At 35.5% G+C, this 23,636-nt stretch overlaps 1 protein-coding gene across 1 annotated transcript; it reads left to right on the forward strand.

Moving 5' to 3' along the window:
- Positions 1–2,646: 2,646 nt before the first annotated feature.
- LOC109097497 (alkaline phosphatase-like) lies at positions 2,647–23,239 on the forward strand. Its single transcript, XM_042766495.1, has 12 exons — positions 2,647–2,789; positions 9,420–9,555; positions 10,340–10,459; positions 12,185–12,300; positions 13,464–13,638; positions 14,446–14,621; positions 15,483–15,623; positions 16,051–16,120; positions 16,211–16,345; positions 19,132–19,323; positions 19,432–19,551; positions 22,365–23,239. The coding sequence occupies exons 2-12, from the start codon at positions 9,486–9,488 to the stop codon at positions 22,628–22,630; spliced, it is 1,581 nt and encodes a 526-aa protein (XP_042622429.1). The 5' UTR covers positions 2,647–2,789; positions 9,420–9,485; the 3' UTR covers positions 22,631–23,239.
- Positions 23,240–23,636: the final 397 nt, after the last annotated feature.

Here is a 23,636-nt window from a genome sequence, read left to right on the forward strand (position 1 = left end):
TTCCACCATTTTTTTTAGAGGTGGATTCAATTCAGTGATTTGAATCATTTGAATCGGTTCACTAAAAAAGATTCAAGCAGTGTAAACTGCCTTTTGTGCTTTATGAGCATTGAATAATTCATTCAACTGATTCGATAAAAACATTGCAGCTTTCATGTCCACGTTAGTTAATACTTGACGATTACAGTCTATTATTGGTAAACTAATTTAACGCAAAACCTTTTAGAAAAGATCTGTCATTCTTCACGAGAAAACATGATGTCAACCTTAAGTAAACTATGTAGGCCTATCACTAAAATTCTATGTATTGGGAGGTTTTTATGGATAGGCTTTTCACAGCTGGAAATCACCGGAAGGTGAATGCCCACAGCAGGTCGATGGCAGATTACCAGTAGTTAGACTTTTCATTGAGCGAGATTGCGCTCTGATGGGCAATCAAGCGCATTGTTGCGTTCATAGTGACATCTTGTGGTGAGTCTACTAGAATGAAGATGAAGTAGGCTCTGGCATAAAGTCCGAGTGGAAAGTTTAAGGCAAAGACATGAGGTTATGTTAGGTAAATGTAAATAAACCTCATACACATCATTAGCACACGAAAATCAAAATCAATGAGAGATATTTTTTATTTGAAAAAGTCTCATGTGACCATGTTAGTAGGCCTAAGTGATTTTTGCCTTAGGGAAACACTTATAATGAATTCTAGGTAAGATGTAATGAGACACATGAGAATATGTTGCACATTTGTTATATGTATTTTATTATTTATTTTTTGTTCTTTTTAATAGGAGTTACTTGGGCTAACTTAATTTTGTGAAATCTTTTCTATTTTTTTTTTCCTAAATTGCTCTGATAACATTTAACTGCCAGAAACTACTGATGCATGTTTTATTGTCTTGTGAATAGCCTAGAAACACGTGGAATTATCTATAATTTTGAAAAGAAAAGATATATATATATATATATATACTGTAGGCTATATAAACCATCATGACAACTGCAAAGTTTAAAGCTGCACTATTTATGCTTTATATTTTATTTCAAGTTTTAAGTTTAGCTTAATTTAGTGATTTTTATTCTATTTATTTTGTTTTCCAACTAGCTCAGAAAAAAATAATTGCTGAAAACCAGAGCTGCATGCTTTTCTATGTGTTGTGCATTTGATCATTTTTAACTTGACCTGTCATCATAAACATTTAACTTATTTAACCATTTAACCTACCCATTAGCCTAATTCATATCATGCTATTACTACATACTAATAACTTGTCTTAAAGGGATACCCCCCCAAAATGAAAATTTTGTCATTAAACACTTACCGCCATGTCGTTCCAAACCCGTAAAAGCTCAGTTTGTCTTTGGAACACAATTTAATATATTTTGGATGAAAACCGGGAGGCCTGTGACTGTCCCATAGACTGCGAAGTAAATAGCAGTGTCAAGGTCCATAAAAGGTAGGCCTATGAAAGTCGTCGTCAGGATACTCCATCTGTCATCAGACGTGCAATCTGGGTTATATGAAGCGACGGGAACAGTTTTTGTAAGCGAAGAAAACAAATATAATGACTTTATTCAACAATTCCTTTGTCAACATTATCCTCTGTGTCTCTCCATATCACTGTATGCTGTGTATGCTCTTCTGTGTTAGCCGCGCCACAAGGATGCGCTGTTTTATTTCAAAACAAAGCTAAATACACATAGAAACAGTGCATCCTCACTGCAGAACACAAGATCCAGGGGGCGTGGTTGGATCCAGATCCAACTCCTCCCACCTTACATATACCTAAACCTACCTGTCTCCACCCCCTGATCCCTAAACCATCCCACCACCACCCCTAAACCTACCCATCTCCACCCCCTAGATGGGGATCCAACCACGCCCCCTGGATCTTGTGTTCTGCAGTGAGGGGCTACTGCATCCTTGTGGCACAACTGAAAAGGAGAGACAAAGAGGAGACCGTTGACAAAGGAATTGTGGAATAAAGTCATTATTTTTGTTTTCTTCGCTTACAAAAAGTGTTCCCATCGCTTCATATAACCGAGATTACACGTCTGATGGCAGATGGAGTATTCTGACGACGACTTTCATACCTTTTCTGGACCTTGACACTGTTACTTACTTGGCAGTCTATGGGACAGTCACAGGCCTCCCGGTTTTCATCCAAAATTTCTTAAATTGTGTTCTGAAGACGAACTGAGCTTTTACGGGTTTGGAATGACTTGGGGGTAAAAATGTTCATTTTATGGTGGAGAATCCCTTTAAAATGTTGACTTCAAATGTTTGTAAAAAAAATTAATTGTCAAGTTCAGCAGTTTCTATGTTTCCACAAATAAAACTTTAACTTTACTGACTCACAGTAAACAAACAGGCTATGACATGAGTGTTAATACTGCTTTGACAATATAGTTGTTTGTAGCAAGTAAAGAAATGCAGGAATTAAAAAGAAAAATAAGACCTTGACTATGGGTAAAAATAAATATTTCAAATCTAATGTCCAATGTGAGGTTCTTCTTTAACTCCAACGGCTCTTATCAACAGGAGGAGCTCGCGCTTCAGATAGCGCTATTATTAATAGTGGATTCTACTTACGGGCTCGGGCTCTCTCTCTCTCTCTCTCTCTCTCTCTCTCTCTCTCTCTCTCTCTCTCTCTCTCTCTCTCTCTCTCTGTCTGTCTCTCTCCTGGACTGATGCATTGTAAAGCGTTATAAAAGCTCGACTGGAGTACAGCACGTGAAAACTGAGTCCTGTGTTGCTGGAATAGCAGAGGAGTACGGATACATAGAGCACGAGGGTGAGTAGGATCACTTTTAGCGCTGCTTATCTGCTGAATGACTCTGTTCATTCAGCGCTTCATGTGACTGGAGTTCTAATGGCAACGGTGGGAAGAGTTGGAGAGTTGTACTGTTATTAATTCGATACAATGCAACAAGTTGTACAGGTTGCGTTGGGATCTCCGTCTGCATAACGGCGAGTTGCTCTTCCAACTTTACTGCAATTAAGCTGGAAACCGGGAATCACAATGACTCTCTCCGGTGATGCGGGGAATGTCGATGGTTTTCCTGTTCTGTAGAGCGGCAATCGCGTTTTGCCTGATTATAGCTACAAACAGACATTATTGTATGATCTGAAAGATGAGAGGATGTAATTGAAATGAAAAGAGCTTTTCTTGCATCACTGCACGTGAGACACTGTAGGACATTGCAGAGTGGCAGGGATCCAGGGAAAATTTTTACTGTAAAGATGTTGATTTTGATCCATAGCCTATATGCTGACAAAGAAATGTAAAATTCAAACAAATATGTCAGAGATGAAGAAATGTAACCTGTGTTTTCATATTGGCTGGATACATCAATAAAGTACTAAATACTTAAAATAAGGTAAAGGTAATAAATAAAAAAATAAAAAAATAAAATAAAATTTATATTATATATAAATATATAATATTTTGTTGCAAATATCATGACGTGTATGAATTCGTTTTTAGGATTTCTACATTTGACATGACAACATCAAATTGAGTTCAAACAAGTTGAAAATGTGATTTTAAATAATAATAAATAAATAAATCTTAAATGACCTTGACACTGTCCTGAAGGTCTGAAGGGGTCCTCTCTGGTTTATGGTGTCCTTGTCACATGACCCTAAAATAGCTTCCTGCTTGTTGACTTTGACTTGGTGATAAGTTTTTTCTTGATTTGGTGAGATATTTTTATGCTGTACTTTAAAATATTTAATACTAAAAGATTATGACAAAAATGAATCCAGACTTTGAAAAATGCGAATCATAGGAGAGGTCTATATTAATTTCATTTTAATCTAATTATGAATAATGTAATAGACTAAGTGCATGTTTGCCAGTCTAGAGAAAAAAATATGAAACATACTGTGAGAGGTTATATATAGAGAGATGCATATGCCTTTGAGTGATAATCTTAATATTTCATGTGCACCAAGTATATTTAAATATTTCACTTTCACTGTGTATATTGGATTGTAAATTATTTATTATTATTAATGTATTCATTTTATTTTAGGGGATAATCTCACTTTCCTATACAGTTTTACCTTCCTAAACCATTGTATTTCCTCACTGATCTAAACGAATGGAATTTCTATTGTAATTTATAACCAATTTGAATTGGATGAAACCAAAGTCATCTAAGAATCATGTTAGATAATGCTGGCTAAAAACCATGAAAAATAGGAATTTTAGTACATCAAGTAGGACATTATTTGATTCTTTGAGAATTCCTGTTTTATCCCATTATGATTAATCTGGTTCCAGATTATAATTCAAATTCCATTAGCATTCCTTCAGAATGTTTGGATGAGGGCTCAAACTGTTGAGACCAGTAGGCTATGACATTCTGTGAGACTCCTTGTGCCTTCCAGCCTTGTGCCTCGCTCTTTCTGTTTCTGCTTTCTTATATTCATGACTGCAGACTATACCAGAACAAGTTAAGACATTTTCTTACTGTCAGACCCCATTTTCAAACATAGATGCAGTGTTAATTTTGACAGCAAATTTTGATTTAGTTTTAGTTATAGTCTTTTGACTAAAATGCCGTTTAGTCATATTTTTGCCATCTGAATTGTTTTTAGTTTTAGTTGACTAAATATCATAAGATTTTAGTCGACTAAATCTACAGTAAATTTAGTCGGCTAAAATCTAATGGGTTTAGTTACAGTGCATTTATTAAGCATTTCTCTAAAATTTCTAAACTCATTATATAGGTTTGATATTAAGATTTTATCATGATAGACAACGATTTAACTGCGGTGACACACAAAATGCTTGCACACCGCGAGACACGCTTTCTGTCTGTGTATGCTTCAGTGTCTACACTCAGAAAACCACACCGAATTGAACTCTCTTGGGTCGTCAAATTTATCCATATGTCTGCTCTTCTCTCACTCCCACATATTGACATTTTTTTATGCTTTATGCGACGTGTGTATGTTAGCTTATGTCCCGCTGGTTCATATGTAGGCTACGCATCTAACCTCCGAACTATGCAGCAGATTCGTTCTGAATAAATCTCTTCCCAAATCCTCCCTCCCTAACATTTTCGTATCGTTTTTATTCGTTGACAAAAATGTCAATAGATTTACGTCATAGTTTTTGTCATTCGAAAAGAATTTTAGTTTGTTATCGTCTCGTTGTCGTCAGTGAAAAAAATGTTGTTGATAAAAATTATGACTAAAATTATTCGTCAACAAAATTAACACTGCATAGACGTAAAAGTGCACTATCCAAACTTAAAATTTAATAATTCAAGAATGCTTTAGAATACAGACCTAAGGTTGATCTCTTTTTAAAGACAATCAGCAGATTATTGAAGACTCACTTAAAAAATGTTAGAAAAAGTTATAGAAGTTTATATTTACTGTAAAGAAAATGCACTGTACTATTTTATTTTATTTTATATAAAATAAATATTTGACTAAATAAAATAAATAAATAAATAATAAAAAAAAATGCTTATGTCTAAATAAGTTATGTTTCAAATTTGAAGTTGATAAAAAAAAAAAAATGTTCCTGTGAGATTTTATTTAGGTTGTTATACCAAAAACAGCCACCGGGCGATGCCCAAACTTGAATTTTTTTTTTTTTTTACATTTTTCTGTCACAGATGTATACATTTCTCTTTCGATATTACTTCTATCACAAAATAACCCAAATTTTACCCAAAAATGAAAATTCTGTCATTCATTTCTCACCCTCATATCGTTCCAAACCTGTAAGACCTTCGTTCATCGTCAAAACACAAATTAAGATATTTTTGATGAAATCCGAGAGATTTCTGATTCTGACCCTGCATAGACAACAACGCAACTGACACGTTCAAAGCCCAGAAAGGTAGTAAGGACAATGTTAAAATAGTCCATGTGACATCAGTGGTTCAACCTTAATTTTATGATGCTACGAGAATACTTTTTGTGTGCAAAGATAACCAAAAAAAAAAAAAAAGACTTTATTCAACAATTTCTTCTCCTCCATGTCAGTCTTCAACATGCGTTCACAAGAGTACCTTATGTCAGTGTTTGATGTTCTGTGACCAAATGTCCTCTAGGACATAAGTAGGAGTTTAATGTAAATCCTGTCATATGATGTGATTTATTATTCCTGTTTAATAGAGTGACAGAGTTATGCCTTCAGGGGTTTACTGAACAAAACAACATAACTGATTTGTTGCAAAAAACAGGCTGCCACTGCAGAGCAGACATGAAATTGCACGTCCTACAGAAGGCATTGATCTGACAGGTCTGAATATTTTATTTGAACTTTCAAAATAACGAAAGTCTTTTTTCATAAAATGAAGACGTGAAGGAAGATTGCCTCCATCAGTAATAACCCTAATCCTCATCCTCCTGAGCACATACTCATTCGCAATTGTAGTTCAAGTCAGCGTGTCAAAAAAGAAGTTAGCTGGTTACCTGTTGTTTCTTCTTTCACACAAAAGAAGGACATCTCTACAGTCGTGGCCAAAAGTTTTGAGAATTACATAAATATTATTTTTTAAAAAGTTTGCTGCTAAACTGCTTTTAGATCTTTGTTTCAGTTTTTTCTGTGATGTACTGAAATATAATTACAAGCACTTCATACGTTTAAAAGCCTTTAACCAAAAATAAAATAAAATTATATGCAAAGAGTCAGTATTTGCAGTGTTGGCCCTCCTTTTTCAGGACCTCCGCAATTCGACTGGGCATGCTCTCAATCAACTTCTGGGCCAAATCCTGACTGATAGCAACCCATTCTTTCATAATAACTTCTTGGAGTTTGTCAGAATTAGTGGGTTTTTGTTTGTCCACCCGCCTCTTGAGGATTGACCACAAGCTCTCAATGGGATTAAGATCTGGGGAGTTTCCAGGCCATGGACCCAAAATTTCAACATTCTGGTCCCCGAGCCACTTAGTTATCACTTTTGCCTTATGGCACGGTGCTCCATCGTGCTGGAAAATGCATTGTTCTTCACCAAACTGTTGTTGGGTTGTTGGAAGAAGTTGCTGTTGGAGGGTGTTTTGGTACCATTCTTCATTCATGGCTGTGTTTTTGGGCAGAATTGTGAGTGAGCCCACTCCCTTGGATGAGAAGCAACCCCAAACATGATGGTGTCAGGATGCTTTACTGTTGGCATGACACAGGACTAATGGTAGCGCTCACCTTTTCTTCACCGGACAAGCCTTTTTCCAGATGCCCCAAACAATCGGAAAGGGGCTTCATCGGAGAATATGACTTTGCCCCAGTCCTCAGCAGTCCATTCACTATACTTTCTGCAGAAGATCAATCTGTCCCTGATGTTTTTTTTGGAGAGAAGTGGCTTCTTTGCTGCCCTTCTTGACACCAGGCCATCTTCCAAAAGTCTTCGCCTCACTGTGCGTGCAGATGCGCTCACACCTGCCTGCTGCCATTCCTGAGCAAGCTCTGCACTGGTGGCACTCCGATCCCGCAGCTGAATCCTCTTTAGGAGATGATCCTGGCGCTTGCTGGACTTTCTTGGACTCCCTGAAGCCTTCTTTACAAGAATTAAACCTCTTTCCTTGAAGTTCTTGATGAACCTATAAATTGTTGATTTAGGTGCAATCTTAGTAGCCACAATATCCTTGCCTGTGAAGCCATTTTTATGCAACGCAGTGATGGCTGCACACGTTTCTTTGCAGGTCACCATGGTTAACAATGTAAGAACAATGATTTCAAGCATCACCCTCCTTTTAACATGTCAAGTCTGCCATTCTAACCCAATCAGCCTGACATAATGATCTCCAGCCTTGTGCTCGTCAACATTCTCACCTGAGTTAACAAGATGATTACTGAAATGATCTCAGCAGGTCCTTTAATGACAGCAATGAAATGCAGTGGAAAGGTTTTTTTTGGGATTAAGTTAATTTTCATGGCAAAGAAGGACTATGCAATTCATCTGATCACTCTTCATAACATTCTGGAGTATATGCAAATTGCTATTATAAAAACTTAAGCAGCAACTTTTCCAATTTCCAATATTTATGTAATTCTCAAAACTTTTGGCCACGACTGTACATTCTGATGCCATGAATCAAGAAGGAGTTTCAGTTTTGTTGACAACTTTGTTCTCCAGTTTGCTTCTCTTTTGTGTTCTGGCACTGCTGTTTCTTCACCTGCAGACTAACTTCAAGAGTTCTGCCTATTGGAGCCCCACTGCATTTCTGACAGAGCTTGTGAATGAGCCTCAAGTCATGGTAAAAGTGTCTGTAGCAGAACTAATAGGAAACAAAAAGCTGTTCACTGGTTCAGATCTGACACTGGAAAAAATGCCTTTAATAGCTTGCATTAGTGGTTGGTTGTTGGCTTCCCCATGATTTTTAGGACAGTGAACTTTATATGTTCACACACACACACACACACACACACACACACACACACACACACACACACACACACACACACACACACACACACACACATATGCAACTGCAGTGATTAATTTCATTGCACTATAAATGAAGCAAATAATTTCCTGCTATGTTTTTCACACTTCAAAACTGTGTGAGAAGTACCAGACATGAAAGAGCTGTGCATTTACTCAAGCATTTCATAAGAGATAAATATTTCAATGCATAACGTGACTAGCACAATGCCCATTTTTATCCAGTTTTACAAATGTAAATACAAAGTGGTCACAGCTCCAGCAAGGGTAATGTACAGGTTGACTGAACACATGGCTTTTGATAATGATTGATGCTTTCTGGCCAATGACTAAAGATCCCATTAAAAGGATGTGAAGTAAGCTGTAAAGTGTGTGTTCGTAATAGAAATCTTGCGATCCTGTGCCTTGGAATAGAGGTGTCTAGTTAATCAGCTTTGTCATGCCTATTAAAGCGCCATGTGCAGTGGCACTCAATCCCATTAAAATGACCTTGACTAAAGAGAAGACAGAAACGTTTAATACTAATGCAGTCATACCACGTTTTCAGGTGTGAACTTTTAGGGGGCTAAATAAATGAATGTGCAAATATGCCACTAAATTATTGTTTGTATCAGTTTTTATGACATGCATCCCTAGCTGAAACAGTCACTCATATTGCAGTTGTTTTTGCTCATGAATATAAGATTATGATGGAAAAAATAAGCCTTGGGATAGTAAATAGTTGTTTTCTGTGCTTAAACATGAAGCGTGTCATTTCTGCTCAGCTGTAGTGGCACCACACATAACAGCAACAATAATGATTGTTTTCAAATGAAATATACTTGGAGAAATGTAGCCCCGCCCCAAACTCACACCATTGGTTGAGCTGATATTATTATGTTAGACCGTTCAAACAAATAGATTTAAGTGCCACAGTCACACAGAGTTCAAATCAGCATACGAATGGCTCACTTATAGTTATCTTTGAACAATAAATTGGGAATAGAATAAATATTTTAACATTGTTTTCATCGCAGATCTTGGAGTCTTCTGACATCCTTGGAACACGAGTTATTCTGAAACAGCAGCTGATAGATGACAAAATGAAGGTCGCTGTACTCTTTATCCTCGGTTGCCTGGTTTGGGGAGGAATGGCAAAGTCTACAATTCCAGGTCAGTTAAGACAGTTTTTTTGTCAGCTTTCTTTTAGTTTATTGGTTTTTGACTTTATTAGATAGGACAATGACACTTTTTCTTTGCAGTGATGAGTGTATTGTCTCTTTAAAAATTAAGAAGAGACTGTTTTAGTACACCTTATAGCAGAGGTGAGTTTGCTGAGTTTACATCCAGCCCTTAACTAAATACTTGTGAACCAGCAAATCCAGATCTTCAGGAAGACTTCTGGACAAACATTAATGCTGCAGCAGGGTTGGAAATAAACTTTGCTGGAAAGTAGCTGTTGTAACAGGAATAAGCAACCCTGCCTTGTCATTTGCTTGCAGTGTCTTTCATTTATAGAGAGTTCTATGGTGTCAGATGAGTGCTTCATAAATGGTGTAACACCATCTCAGACCACTAAAGTTTAATAGTCTTCCTTTTGATCTTGGCCCAATTATAGACAGAATAAAACTCATTTCAAATGTACATTAGCTTCCATTAAAAGATTGGACCTTCGGGTCAGATGATCCCAGATATGTTCATTTACGTGATTGTAGGTTTTAAGAAGCTTATGTGGAATGAAGAAGACATGCATAAAATAGAAATTGAGTTGTTGTTCTAGTCAAAGATTTGTTAAATTCATCTCAGTTTGGTTTAGAGAGAGATAGCAAACTCATAATCTCTAAATGGAGACTTCCAGTCTCAGGCCATGATTATTATCTTGTTTTGCAGGCGCATCTTTGTTAGTTGTGTTATAACTTGCAAGCAAACGTGTAAACATGTTTTTTACGGCTTGTAGAATCAGAGAAGGACCCTGATTTCTGGAAGGAATGGGCTCAGCGCACACTAAAAAATGCTTTGACACTCCAAGACCTCAACAAGAATGTTGCCAAGAACATCATCCTTTTTCTTGGTGATGGTAAGTCTTGCAATTGGTGGACATGTGTGTTGAAATTAATTGTAATTTATGTTAATTCAAATAATATCTATGCACGTTTTTGTTCAACCAAGCCTGTTTGTGCAATACCAGTTATAACATAGGTACAACATAAAGAGTTAAATATTTTTAAAAGCCCTTTCACAGTGTATGAACCTGCTTCAAAATTAAGCATTAACCTGGGTAGTGATGGAGACCAAGTTAAGGACCAATAAACAAATTAATCACACAGACAATGTCAGGATGAACTCTAGCTTGAGCAATCTATGCAAGCTGGCCAAATTCGAAAAAACAATGGTTATCAAAATAAGCCTTGGCAACAAGAGCAAGGATGGAAGGAAGAGGTAGTCTGAATATTCTTTGCAGAAAACAAAGAACTATGTTAAAAGTCATCCAAATTTACAGGAATAATTTGGTTTATTTTATCCTCACCCCTGTGAAAGCAATGGTGGCATAAAAATACCAGTTTACAAAAACCTAAAAAAAGATATCTAATGAAGCCTCAGTTAAGATGTATTGCCGTTCTCACTGTCCGATATGACATAAACCACATACCAACCACAAAAAGGATGATTTCACATAAAGGAATATCCAGAAGCCAAATATCACATATCTAAAAGCCATGGTTGAAATAAAGATAGATTTGGATCAGTTGACCTGTTGATTCATGCATTAAGATTATTAAAATCATAATGTTTTCAATGATCTTCTTTGAGGTCAGCCAACCAAATTCAGAAAAAAGACTTGTGAATTTAAATAGGTTTTGTATGCAATATAATATATCCCATTTTACCACATAAAATATAACATCACTCAAAGCCATGATATTTTGATGTTGATTAACCACTCTGACAGATTCAGTGAGTTCATTCAAGGACTGAGTTCAATGGTCCATCAAATGGTAATTTCTGAATTGTTTTGTACAATACTTAAAAGAACTGGTGTAAAAGAGTCACTTGTTAGTGAGTCGAACCACACTGAATGTATCTGATTAACTGAATAAATAACGAGATTAAAGACTCATTTGTTTGTAAGACCAGACTACTCAACTCAGTAAAGTTTTTTTTTTTTTTCTTTTTAATTTTGTGGTACACAGTCTTTTCATCTAATCATATTCAGTTTGGACTGCAAACACAGATAAAATATAACTTCATTTGCTAGTTCACTGTGGAAAAATTTGGCAAGACCAATCTTGGTGTTGTAAAAGTCGATATTGTTCAAATGAAGATTGCGTTTTTATATTTTAAAGTACTTTAGATACAATTTCAAGTCATAGTTGCAGCTAAAGTGCCCCTCATTTCACGTACATTACAATAATTAAATTTTGAAACACTGTGTAATATTTCATGATTTCTTTCAAGCTTAAGGCTTAAAGAGAGACTTTGTGAACTCTTTTCAATGTGATTGTGCTTTTTTTTCTAAGCATGCAATTTTGTACAGTTCTACAAGCTTGAGATTTTTAAGTGTACTCTAATTTGCCTCATGCTTTTAAGTATAGCAGGTCATTAAGTGACAAGTGGTTCTTTCATCTCACAATTATGGACAAAATTCAGGCTTGTTCATCAACATAATAATATAAGGGCTTTCTCAAGCACCTTTGAGGTCCTGAGGTACAGGAAGACTGTTGTTCGTGATAGGAGGTGCTTGAAGGATATGTGTGTTGTTAAAAATAGACTGTGTGAGTGATCCAACCTTTATTGTGTGTAGGTATGGGTGTACCCACGGTCACAGCAGCACGCATTTTAAAGGGTCAAATGAGTGGACAGAACGGTGAGGAAACACAACTAGAGATGGACAAATTTCCCTACGTTGCCCTCTCTAAGGTACATCCCACGTGCTGTAATCCCATCATACCATTCCTTTGTGTTCATAAGCCATGCAGTCGCTCACCCGGACCACAGAGAACAGATTCAAATCATAGTTTAATTTCTCTAGCGGGCACAGTTCTGGGATGATGATTCTCTCGTAAATATTTCACAGATGTTAGCTATTATTAAAAAAACATCTGTGAAAGATAGTCAATTATTATCTCCTAGATTCTTTCAGCTGTTTTCTTTTTGGCTTCATGTAAACTTTTCACTTTTCACCCTATAAAGCCTACTCTATCATATTTGATATACATATTTCTAAGGCCTCTATATTACTAACATGATTGAAATTGCTGAAAAAAACTGTTGTACACAGTCTACTACATACCTTTTGTCATCTGATTGATATTTTATGTGTTATCAGCAAGTAAAAGGCCTTTTAGTATAATTCTAAAAAACGTACCCATTCAAGTCATGGTACAAGTGTCTTTTTGCTGTGAAATCTTTACTGTGAGATCTTTAATGTGAGATCACTCAATCATCATTTTATTGCAATGCATTACATGTTTTCCCCCCACGATAAAAAATAGAGCTTTCATCTTACTAAGACATATTAATGCGGCATATAGAGTAACAACTTGCACCTTGCAACCTAAGATGTTCATCTTACTGTATATTTTGGCCATATACATGTCAGCAACTGCACCAAATTTCCTTTTTTTTTTCTTAGTTTGGGAATAAAATGTAGATTTTTTTTCCCTCTCCTTGTGTATGAGCTCCATATTCTCCTATATCATACTATAAGAGCCATAAAATGTTTAATAAACTGTCCCATTTCAGCAATTTATTTCGGAATATTATTTCATGTCAAGTTTTACAGGGTTTTGACTATTTTTTATTAAATGAAATATATACAGTGTGTGTGTGTGTGTATATATATATATATATATATATATATATATCTATATAATATATATATATATATATATATATATATATATACATGGTCTCAGACTATTGGACTCATTATAAAAATTATTGTTAATAATCACGCTAAATGCTGAAAATGGCTGAATGAACAATTATTTAGCTACACTAAGTGCACTAAGTGCACTTTAATTTTGCTCTTGTAAACAATCCCTGCAGCTATTCAAATTGTGCACATTATTTCCTCCCAGACATATAACACCAATGCTCAGGTACCAGACAGTGCAGGTACTGCCACAGCATACCTGTGCGGTGTCAAAGCCAACGAGGGCACAGTTGGAGTGAGCGCAGCAGCTGTAAGATCCCAGTGCAACACCACTCAGGGGAACGAGGTCAAATCCATTCTTAAATGGGCCAAAGACGCAGGTAAGATGCCCTGTTGAATCCTCCCACACAGCAGCTATAATGCCTTTCTGCTCCCGACTTCTATTGCAATTAATATATAGATGGAATATTTGTTTCTAGGCTTATTATTTTGATAGCAATCCATTAGCTTGTTTTTGCATGACAGAAACTAAGGTGACACTGGCACATAAAGAAGCTTGAGCAAGTAAAGGATTGAAGAAAGTGGAAAAAACACGTCCTTATCTGAAGTAAAGGAATGAATGAGAAGAGTGACAGTTTGACTGATGAGTGCAACACGCAGATGACTTGCTCATATTTTATTCTCATGTTGAAAATAAAAACAAATGAAGCATTTTATAAGACGGAAGTCCTCCACTGAAGGTAGAGGTGAATGAAAGCAGCCGAGTGGAATTTGTACGACATGACCAGAATAAACATTTAAAATCCAGCTGAGAGGTTTAAAAGGAGGATGGTCCAATCAGTGTCAAACTGAAAACCTGACATGATCTGACTAAAGGGAGAAATTTTGCTTGTGTCCAGAGAAAGCATTAAAATAGTGAACCATACAACTGTGTGACCTTAGCCAGACTTACAATCAAGCTGTTTCCTTATCCAGTACAGCATTGCATAGCTGATGCAGTGCAAATTTCAGTTGGTTTATGCTTAGTCAGTCTGTTGATGAAATATTTATCATTGAATTACTAGATAGATGAGGAAAAAATGCGTAATCCAGTTGAATATAGATATGGTGGTAATCATGGACATGCCCCTACAGGAACAATTAACAGTTACTACAGTTACAGTTACAACGACCTGTATTTTCCCCAGGCAAATCAGTGGGAATCGTCACAACAACACGAGTGAACCATGCCACCCCGAGTGCAGCATATGCCCACTGTGTAGACCGGGACTGGTATTCAGATGGGGACATGCCCCCTGAAGCACTGCAGAGCGGATGCAAAGACATTGCCAGACAACTCTTTGAAAATATCCCTGACATTAATGTGAGTTTTTTAATGATTTTAATGTTGTTGTTTTTTTATGATCCAATTTTAAAAATTGGTTTTATATTGTGTTGTGCTGGGTCATTCAATATATGGTTCTGTTAATATTGTGTTTGTTTGCCTAGTTTTATACTACCAAGGTATATGTTAATATATTAGGATACAGTGACAACTAAAATTCTGAACTCACTAGTTAAAATGCTTCTGTTTTGCATTTATAGTAAAATATTTAATTATTATTATTATAGCGACATATAATATGTATATTCACTTTTTACCTATACAAATGTATTAAATGAAAAAAAAAATGCATAATTTTAAATATTAATTAATAATAATAACAACTTAGTATTATTAATAATCTTATTATTATTATTATTAGTAGTATTAATAATATTGATAAAATATTATAAAATAAATTATAAAATACGTTGTTGTTAATAATAATATTGATAAAATATTTAGTTAATATTTAAAATTTGTATTTAATATATTAAATACATTTATTTAATTTTATTTAAATATAATAACAATAATAATAAATAATTTAATAAAGATTTAAATATTAATAATAATTATAACTACTATTATTAATATTACTATTCGTATGAATATAATTAATATTTAAACATATTTTAAATATTAATTACAAATTATATTAATCAGCATAGCAGTTAGAGTTATAAATAGTGCAGATTTTAATATTTCGACTTCACTTTACATCGTAATGTTTATTTGTTTTACATTTTCAAAATCTTAAATGGATTTGGTTTGAATTCGATTTTATTTTTTTATTTTTTGAAAGCACTGTGTACAATAAATGTGTGTGTGTTCACTTTTCTTCTTGGTTTGGATGGGCAGGTGATTATGGGGGGTGGGCGGAGAAGTATGTACCCCAGAAACACACCAGATGTGGAATACCCAGGAGACAAGAAACACAACGGTACACGCAAAGATGGCAGGAACCTTGTGGCAGAGTGGACTGACAGAGTGAAGGATAAGGTGAAACATGAAACAAGGGGAAAACAGGGAACTTCATTCCATCTTTTCATTTACAATGTCATGTTCAATTCAGTTCAGGGAAAAAAAGCTTCCACGCTATGCCTCTGCTGACAAATCTCTTTTTCATTTTCTCTCTGTGTTTGCCTGACACTGGCGGTATATTTGTGCTCTTTTGATGATGCCCTGTTTATTGACTTCTCTGAATCTAATCTGATTCTCTCGAGGCCCCTAAAGCAGGCTTTACAGCTGCACAGCTTAATAGCAAATGAAGACAATTTGTACTTGTTGTGAGACTGTATTACAGAGATTTGGTTGCCAGATATTGGATCATAGCAGTGTACTACGTTCTATAAAGCATCTAGATAAGAGTGTACGATCATTCCTCTAAACTGTTTCTTTGTTTCTTTCTTAACCTTTGTGTAATCAGAAAGGTTACTATGCTTGGAACAGGAAAGAGCTCCTTTCCCTGAATCCAAATGATGTGGATTATCTTTTGGGTGAGATTAATAAACATTGGTTAAGTGACCTAATTTATGATGTTGTTTTGCTTATGTTTACATTGTTTTCTTGTTTTATTTGCGCTGCAGGTCTGTTTGAGCCAGGAGACCTGCCCTATGAGCTCGAGAGAAACAAAGAAACTGACCCTTCCCTCACTGAGATGGTAGATGTGGCCATTAAGATCCTCAGAAAAAATGAACATGGGTTCTACTTGCTGGTGGAAGGTAAACGCGTAGTGTACATCACTGTTCAATCACAGTAGTGTAATGGGAGGTCAGTTCAACATTTGATTAAACTACTAACAATTATTTTGCATTTCTCAGTGTTGGGGAGGTTACTTTCAAACTACCGCAATTTTTGTATTTTTATATATGATTTTTATTAGCTTGTATGACTGATCTACGATCGTCATACACTTTGAACCATTCAAATCTCTTATGAGAAGTATGTTGCAGAAGAACGAGGAGATCGTTCTGAGACTGCATCTCCCCTTAATATCCCTACATGGTTGCAACGCGAATCTTGACCCCCCCTCCCCCACCCTTGCTGAACAGTTTCTGAGCTTTGAACTTCAAGCCTTTGAAATACAGATGCTGAGCCCTGTGCTCTGTGCTTTTATTTATCGGCCACCTAGACCAAATAAGGATTTTATTTCACGGTTGTCTTTTTAGGGTACGTGTTACTGAAATATGACAAAGTGTTAGTGCTGGGGGATTTTAATATTCATGTCTGTTGTCCATCAAATTCTTTGTCTAAAGGTTTTTATAACCTTATAGACTCTCTAAGCTCTCAGCAAATGGTTAATGGCTCCACTCACTCTAATGGTCACACATTGGATCTGATTCTGTCTCTTGGTCTGCCAGTCAGAGACATTACCATAGATGACTTTGTATTAGCTGATCATCATCCCATTCTTTTTACTGTCTCTTTTCCTTATCAGTGAAAGAGAGTCGGCCATGCAAAGCGTTGGGTGCGACCAATTAATTCAAACACTTAGGCTGACTTCTTCCTGGAAACACTGCTGTGCTTAGAATTAGACTTTTTTTTTCATCTCATCTTGGTGTGGAACAATCTGTTTTTACTCAATTTGAAGCAGGTAAATATAAAGCATAAATCAGCCCCTGGTTTAATGAGTACAAAAACAAATAGAGCAGTCCAAAAAACAAATAGCGTAAGCCACATAATGGCAAAACAAAGCAACAAAAAACACGTAACAGTAAACAATAAACCAGCAACCAGACAAAGAAAACCAGGCTTATATGGATTAGTTAAAAAGGTAAATGGGACACAGCTGAATGTAATGAGGCATGATAGTCAAGGAAAAGGGTGATGGGAACTGAAGTCCAGAGAAACAAACAAAACTAAAAAGCGTGCCCTCTAGTGGCTATACATGGGCAAACCAACTAGACGCTATGATGCTGTGCTTTATAAATAAAGTTTGATTGTATTGGATTGTAGCTGTTGATTCTCTGACCCTGCATCTAAATGTTCATACTATCCATCCTATATAGTATGTGAGATTAGAATAAGTGTGTCCCAAAGCATAGTATATTGAAAAGATTATGCCTAAAGTCCCCGGATGGTCTACTATTTCAGGTCGATTTTTGAAGTGTGGATCCATGCACACTCTAATGTGCTTGCGCTTTGGCGAAGGATTCGGTCCAGAACTACAAACATGAATAAAATGTGTTAGAAAAACTACAAATGTGGCAGATGTGCATGATCGATGGTTAGGTAGAGAGGTTTACAAGTTCACAGGAGTTTGAGTTACTAATAATCAACATTTAACCTGGTAAAAAATATTTATTTTTATCCATGTTATATTTAATCTGCAACAGCAATGTGGACTTTTATAAACATCCATTTGGTCGTTAACTTTTAAACGCATCATTATGCAAAAAATATGAGCAGAGTCCTCCTGCAAGCAACATTTTTCTCGAAAAAAAACACACTTTAAAAAAATAATCAACTAGAATAATTAAACAATACTAATCAAAAAACCACCTTCATCACTCAAGAATGAGTCCTTTTGAACTAATCGAATGATTCCATGATTCTTTCATTAAGACAGTGATTTAGTTTTAGTTTAATATTTAAAAAAAAATATTTTCCTCCCATCATTTTCAAAATGTTATATTTAAAACATTATTCTCAAAGCATTATTTATGCATTCATAATTGTTTTAAATGCATTCACAATACCCATTTTTATTTAGAAGTGGTTAATATAAAAACAAGACATCAAAGTTAATACGCCCCTTACCTTAAATATTCCAGACGTATTTAGATAATATTACTAAAATTAAGAAATCTAACGAAATGTGTTACAAAATATTTTTTAAAGCATGTATTTTGTAATCAGTAACAAAATACATTTTAAAATGAATCTTCCCAACCCTATAATATATATATACACACACACACACACACACACACACACACACACACACACACACACACACACACACACACACTGTTCTCTTTATTAAATAGATTTCTAAGTCTGGTAATACAATTATAAATACTATAGAAAATACATGATCAAAAAAGATTTTTACAAATCTGATTGAAATAATAAGAAAACTGTAATACAACAAAAAAAAAATACAAATTTATAAAACTAAACTACAAGCATAGTTATAAACTGTGGTATTTATGTATGAGCTGAATAAATTAATTTGAAACATTCATTAAAATTAATTTGACAATTGCCTCAGATTGCTTGTAGTACTACATGACAAAAATATCACACTAAACCACTTATTAATTAAATTAAAATTAGTTAATTAACTTAAAATCTGCACTACAACAGCTTAGCTACTGTCACAATACATAAAAATGTAATGTTTGCAGGATTGCTACTTTTAATTAATTTTACTTTTAATTAACTCCCCACCATTGTGTATTAATGTAGGATCAAATGTTTAAATGTTGCTGCTGGTTTTAAAGAGAAATGGCTTGTATGGCTTCATGCATTGGATGAGATCCCTGACTGGGCTGTATGCTGGCAGGTGGGCGCATTGATCACGGACACCATGAGGGGAAAGCCAAGCAGGCCTTGCATGAGGCCGTGGAAATGGACCGGGCCATTACCCGAGCCGGTCTCCTCACCAGCATTTATGACACACTAACTGTCGTCACGGCTGATCACTCTCATGTCTTCAGCTTCGGAGGCTACACACCACGGGGAAACTCAATCTTTGGTAGGTAATGAAAGCTCAAGGCATGTTGGGAAAACTTTAATTACACAGTATGGGTGATTTCTCGGTGATTTATGGCCCAGACTCAGACCTTTAAATGTCTTTTCCTAGGTTTGGCCCCTATTGTGAGTGATGTTGACCAGAAGCCCTTCACATCCATTCTCTATGGAAATGGCCCAGGGTTCAAGTTGGTTAACGGCACTAGAGAAAATGTCTCAACTGTGCACTACGGTAAGTAATTAAAGACTGATCGCTTCCTGGTTCTGCCTAGGTCCCCCTACTTTTGGTATACTTGGAATGTTGGGATTTTTTTTTTTTTTTTGCTTTTCTATGGCATGTTGTGTAGTTGCTAAAACGAATTATGTAAAAAGTCTATATTCTAAAGAGCATACAGTAAGGGTGGATATACAGCTCTGATTGAAATGCTTACAATTAATTTTGAGGAAATGAAAGAGCCTGGTTAGAAATCAAGTATGGAATATTCCATATCAGGGCCCGTATTCATGAAAATTCTTAGTGCAAAGAGTTGCGACAGAATTCTAATAAGACAATTCTTAGAAAAGTGAGCGTTTCCCCTTAAAAATAAAGAGAAGATCCTATTAAAGATTTTTTTTTTCCTATTAAAGAAGAAAGTTATTCACAAAGCATCTTAACCCTTGAAAGAGCTCTTAAGGTCAAAAAGTGTTAGTAGTGAGAAGGATTTTTAAGAGGCTTTATTTTTTAGTTTCTTTTGCAGAGGAGAAAATGGGCAATAGTTGAGGAAGGAGAAGAATGTGTTGTAGAAAATAGATGACAGTGACTTAATGAGATGTTAGATTAGATTGTGCAGGACAGATTAGATCATGCTTGTGATCTTATTAGAGACACAACAACATCCATATATATATATATATATATATATATATATATATATATATATATATATATATATATATACAGCTGCTTGAGCACAGAGAAGATGGTGCACAGCATACCACTGAGGGCAGACATTATGCTAATACAGGACAGTCCATCAGTGGTCGTGGGTGGAGCCAGAAAATCAAAAGGGCTTGATAATCGAGACTGTTTAGGTTTTTTGGGCTGCCCTCAACTAAATTTTTATGGTTGACTAATAGTTGTTCATTTTAAGCATTAGTCGACTAATTACACGTTTATTAATAAATCTTTTAAATCATGCTAATGAGCCTTTAATTGCCTACATAGCCTAATAAGTAGGGATGCACGATAAATATCGGCACAATATTTATGTGCCGATATTTATAATATGTGCATTTCGTCAGTAAAGCTGGTTCTGTAATCAGCGGTAAATCTCTACACGTGCGTGCTTTCACGTGGAGCAGCATTTAGTATACAGAGCCATTGTTCACTGACAAGCTGCGCAAAATGTGATCGTGGTTTTGCGCAGCTTGTTAGTGAGCTTGTCCCTACTAATAAGCTCCCAAGCGCACACATAAGAACACCGGCAGAAGTAATGGTGATGAATGTGTCAGGGAAAAACAGCAAGATTAAACTGCATTAACATTTTAATAATCTATTGATACTATTAATGATTTAATGATCTACTGATTGTGTTTTCAGTTTAAGAGATGAATTCGACAACACTGACTCATCATCTCCACAGAAGTGGATACACCTGCATGCAAGTTTCCTATGGATTACATAATCTGAGAATATTCGTTTTTTCAGATTTGAATTGTTTCATTTGAAAGTACACATTTCACTCTCTATAGATATATTTTTAATGTCTGAAAGGCAAGTATATAGGAGTTTCGTGCTCAAGAGGCTGAGACGGCAGAAAGCGCATCCGGTTTGCTTTCATTATTTTACAAAAGCGCAATGTTTTTATTGTTATAGTGAGTGCACCCAAATGAATGTAGAGGCTTTACTGATTCGAAAGATGTATTGCTCTTATCTGTATGCCCAAATGAGAGCAATTTTATTTTAAGAGCAATTGATCGCACCGGCGCCTCCATCTGTCATGCCTTGAGGGCGCTACTGGTCCGCTTTCACACTCCGCACATTTTTCTAGGTTAGCATTAGATTGAGCAGCCATGTAAAGTTGCTACCACAAAATCCAGCCGTTAACAATCTGTCCGTCACGGACTGCGTGACCTCACCACTTCCTGTGGATTTTTTTCTTCTGCAACTAAGCGACTAATTAAATTTTGGTCGACCAAGCCTCTTCTCATTGACTATTATGGGCAGCGCTAGCAAACACCATGTAAAAGTGAATTTTGCATCCAATGTCACCTTTAAGAAACTGTTGTTCAAAAGTTTGTGGTTGCTAAGGTTTGTTGGTTTACAGTATATTTGAATTTTATGTAATGCGTTTTAATGTGAGAGACTTGTTGAAGACCCCTGGTCTACATCATTGTGACCCAACATCCTTGTTGAATGGAGTCTCTGATGCAGTGTCAACTTCAGCATGTAGGCGCCCTGAATGTCAAACTCAGTGGTAGTTGATGATGATAAAGTGCGTCTCTCTCAGATCCCACCGCCCATCTTTCTTACTCTTCCTCTATATGTTTGACAGGACGTAGAATTATGGCTTTTGTTTTTTTCTTCCCTATCACCCTCTTTGGCTTTCCCTGTTTGTCTTATTACTATTCCACAGCATAGGTTTCAATTGCTTTCACTGTTTTTGGATTGTATTCTATTAATGAAGTAAAATGCATTGTCATCCCTGCTGCTGACATCTTTCTGGGAATGACACTATATGTACTGAAAAGCAAACAAAAATAGACAAGAAAAAAAAAAAAATCAACTCAATCAATTTTCTTTTCTATTTAATAAATAAAGTATTATTTAATCAATTCAATATAATATGTAGCATTATAATTATTAATTTTTCCCCTTATTATTAAGAAATGCTTTCAAGCTAAATACTGTTTTCATTTTAATTTGTTAAAAATTATATTTATATTTAACTAAAGTAGTGTTTTTTACATTTTAATTGAATAATTAGTTTGAATTAAAATATAAATATTAACACATTAAAAATGGCATTTTGATTTCATGACAATTATTCTTTCTTCTGTCCTCAGAGCAAAACAACTATCAGGCACAGTCTGCCGTTCCCTTGAGCATGGAGACTCATGGCGGTGAAGACGTGGCAATCTTCTCCAAAGGTCCCATGGCTCATCTTCTTCATGGAGTCCAGGAGCAGCATTACATTCCCCACGTCATGGCCTATGCAGCTTGCATCGGCCAAAACAAAGACCACTGCCGTGCAAACTCTGGTTCCCCTTCTCTCAGTCACATCTCCCCTACACTTGCCTTTCTTCTCTCAGTTAAATGGCTTCTGTGCTGACCCCTCTTCTTTGGATCATCTCTTATCCTATTGTGATTAGGTCAGGAACTATCCTAACTGATGGAATTTATGGTGGAATTTATGATTCTTTTATATATAACATTTTGATTCGTTTTTAAAGCATTTATCAACATTGGGACCAATGTGTGGGCATTATGGAGAGCTTGTTGCATTATTGAGACATTGTTGCAATAATGTAAACAAAATGTAAAAAGTGTGGTTAATATTTTTTGGTGCTGGTGTACTGAATAGCAGACACCAAAAAGATAACACTTTCTGTGTCACAAGGCAACTCACAGATTGACAGTCTGTCTGGAACAGAGAATGCAAGTGGAACAAATGCAAATTAGAGGATCGGAACTAATTGTTGTAAAACAAGCTCACACTACACTATTTTTGCTCTGAGATCTTGTGAGTTCTGCTAAGTCAAATAAGCGGTTTCACTTATCTCTTGTGAAGATTTTATCTGCTATGTATCCGTAAGAAGATATCTACACTACCATTCAAAATGTTGGGTTCAGTAAGATTTTTGTAAGTAATTAATACTTTTATTCAGCAAGGATACATTAAATTTATTAAAAGTGACAGCAAATACATTTATAATATTACAAAACAGTTCTACTTCTACTTAAGATAAATGCATTTTTTTTTTTTTTTTTTACTTTGTTCATTAAAGAAATCAGATAAAAATAACCATGGTTTCCACAAATATATTAAGCAGCACAGCTGTATTCAACATTAAAAACAAAAAAGGAATGTTTCTTGAGCACCAAATCAGCATAATAGAATGATTTCTAAAGAATCATATGAAGACACTGAAGACTGGAGTAATGATGCTGAAAATTCAGCTTTGCATCACAGGAAAAAATTACATGTTAAATATTAAAATAGAAAAGGTTATTTTAAATTGTATTAATATTATGACGTTTTTACTTGAAAAAATAAATAAAATAAAAACAATGTCATCAAATAAATGCAGGCTTGGTGAGCAATAGAGAATTTCAAA

This window comes from Cyprinus carpio, chromosome A11 (assembly GCF_018340385.1).
Source record: "Cyprinus carpio isolate SPL01 chromosome A11, ASM1834038v1, whole genome shotgun sequence".
Classification (NCBI taxonomy): domain Eukaryota; kingdom Metazoa; phylum Chordata; class Actinopteri; order Cypriniformes; family Cyprinidae; genus Cyprinus; species Cyprinus carpio.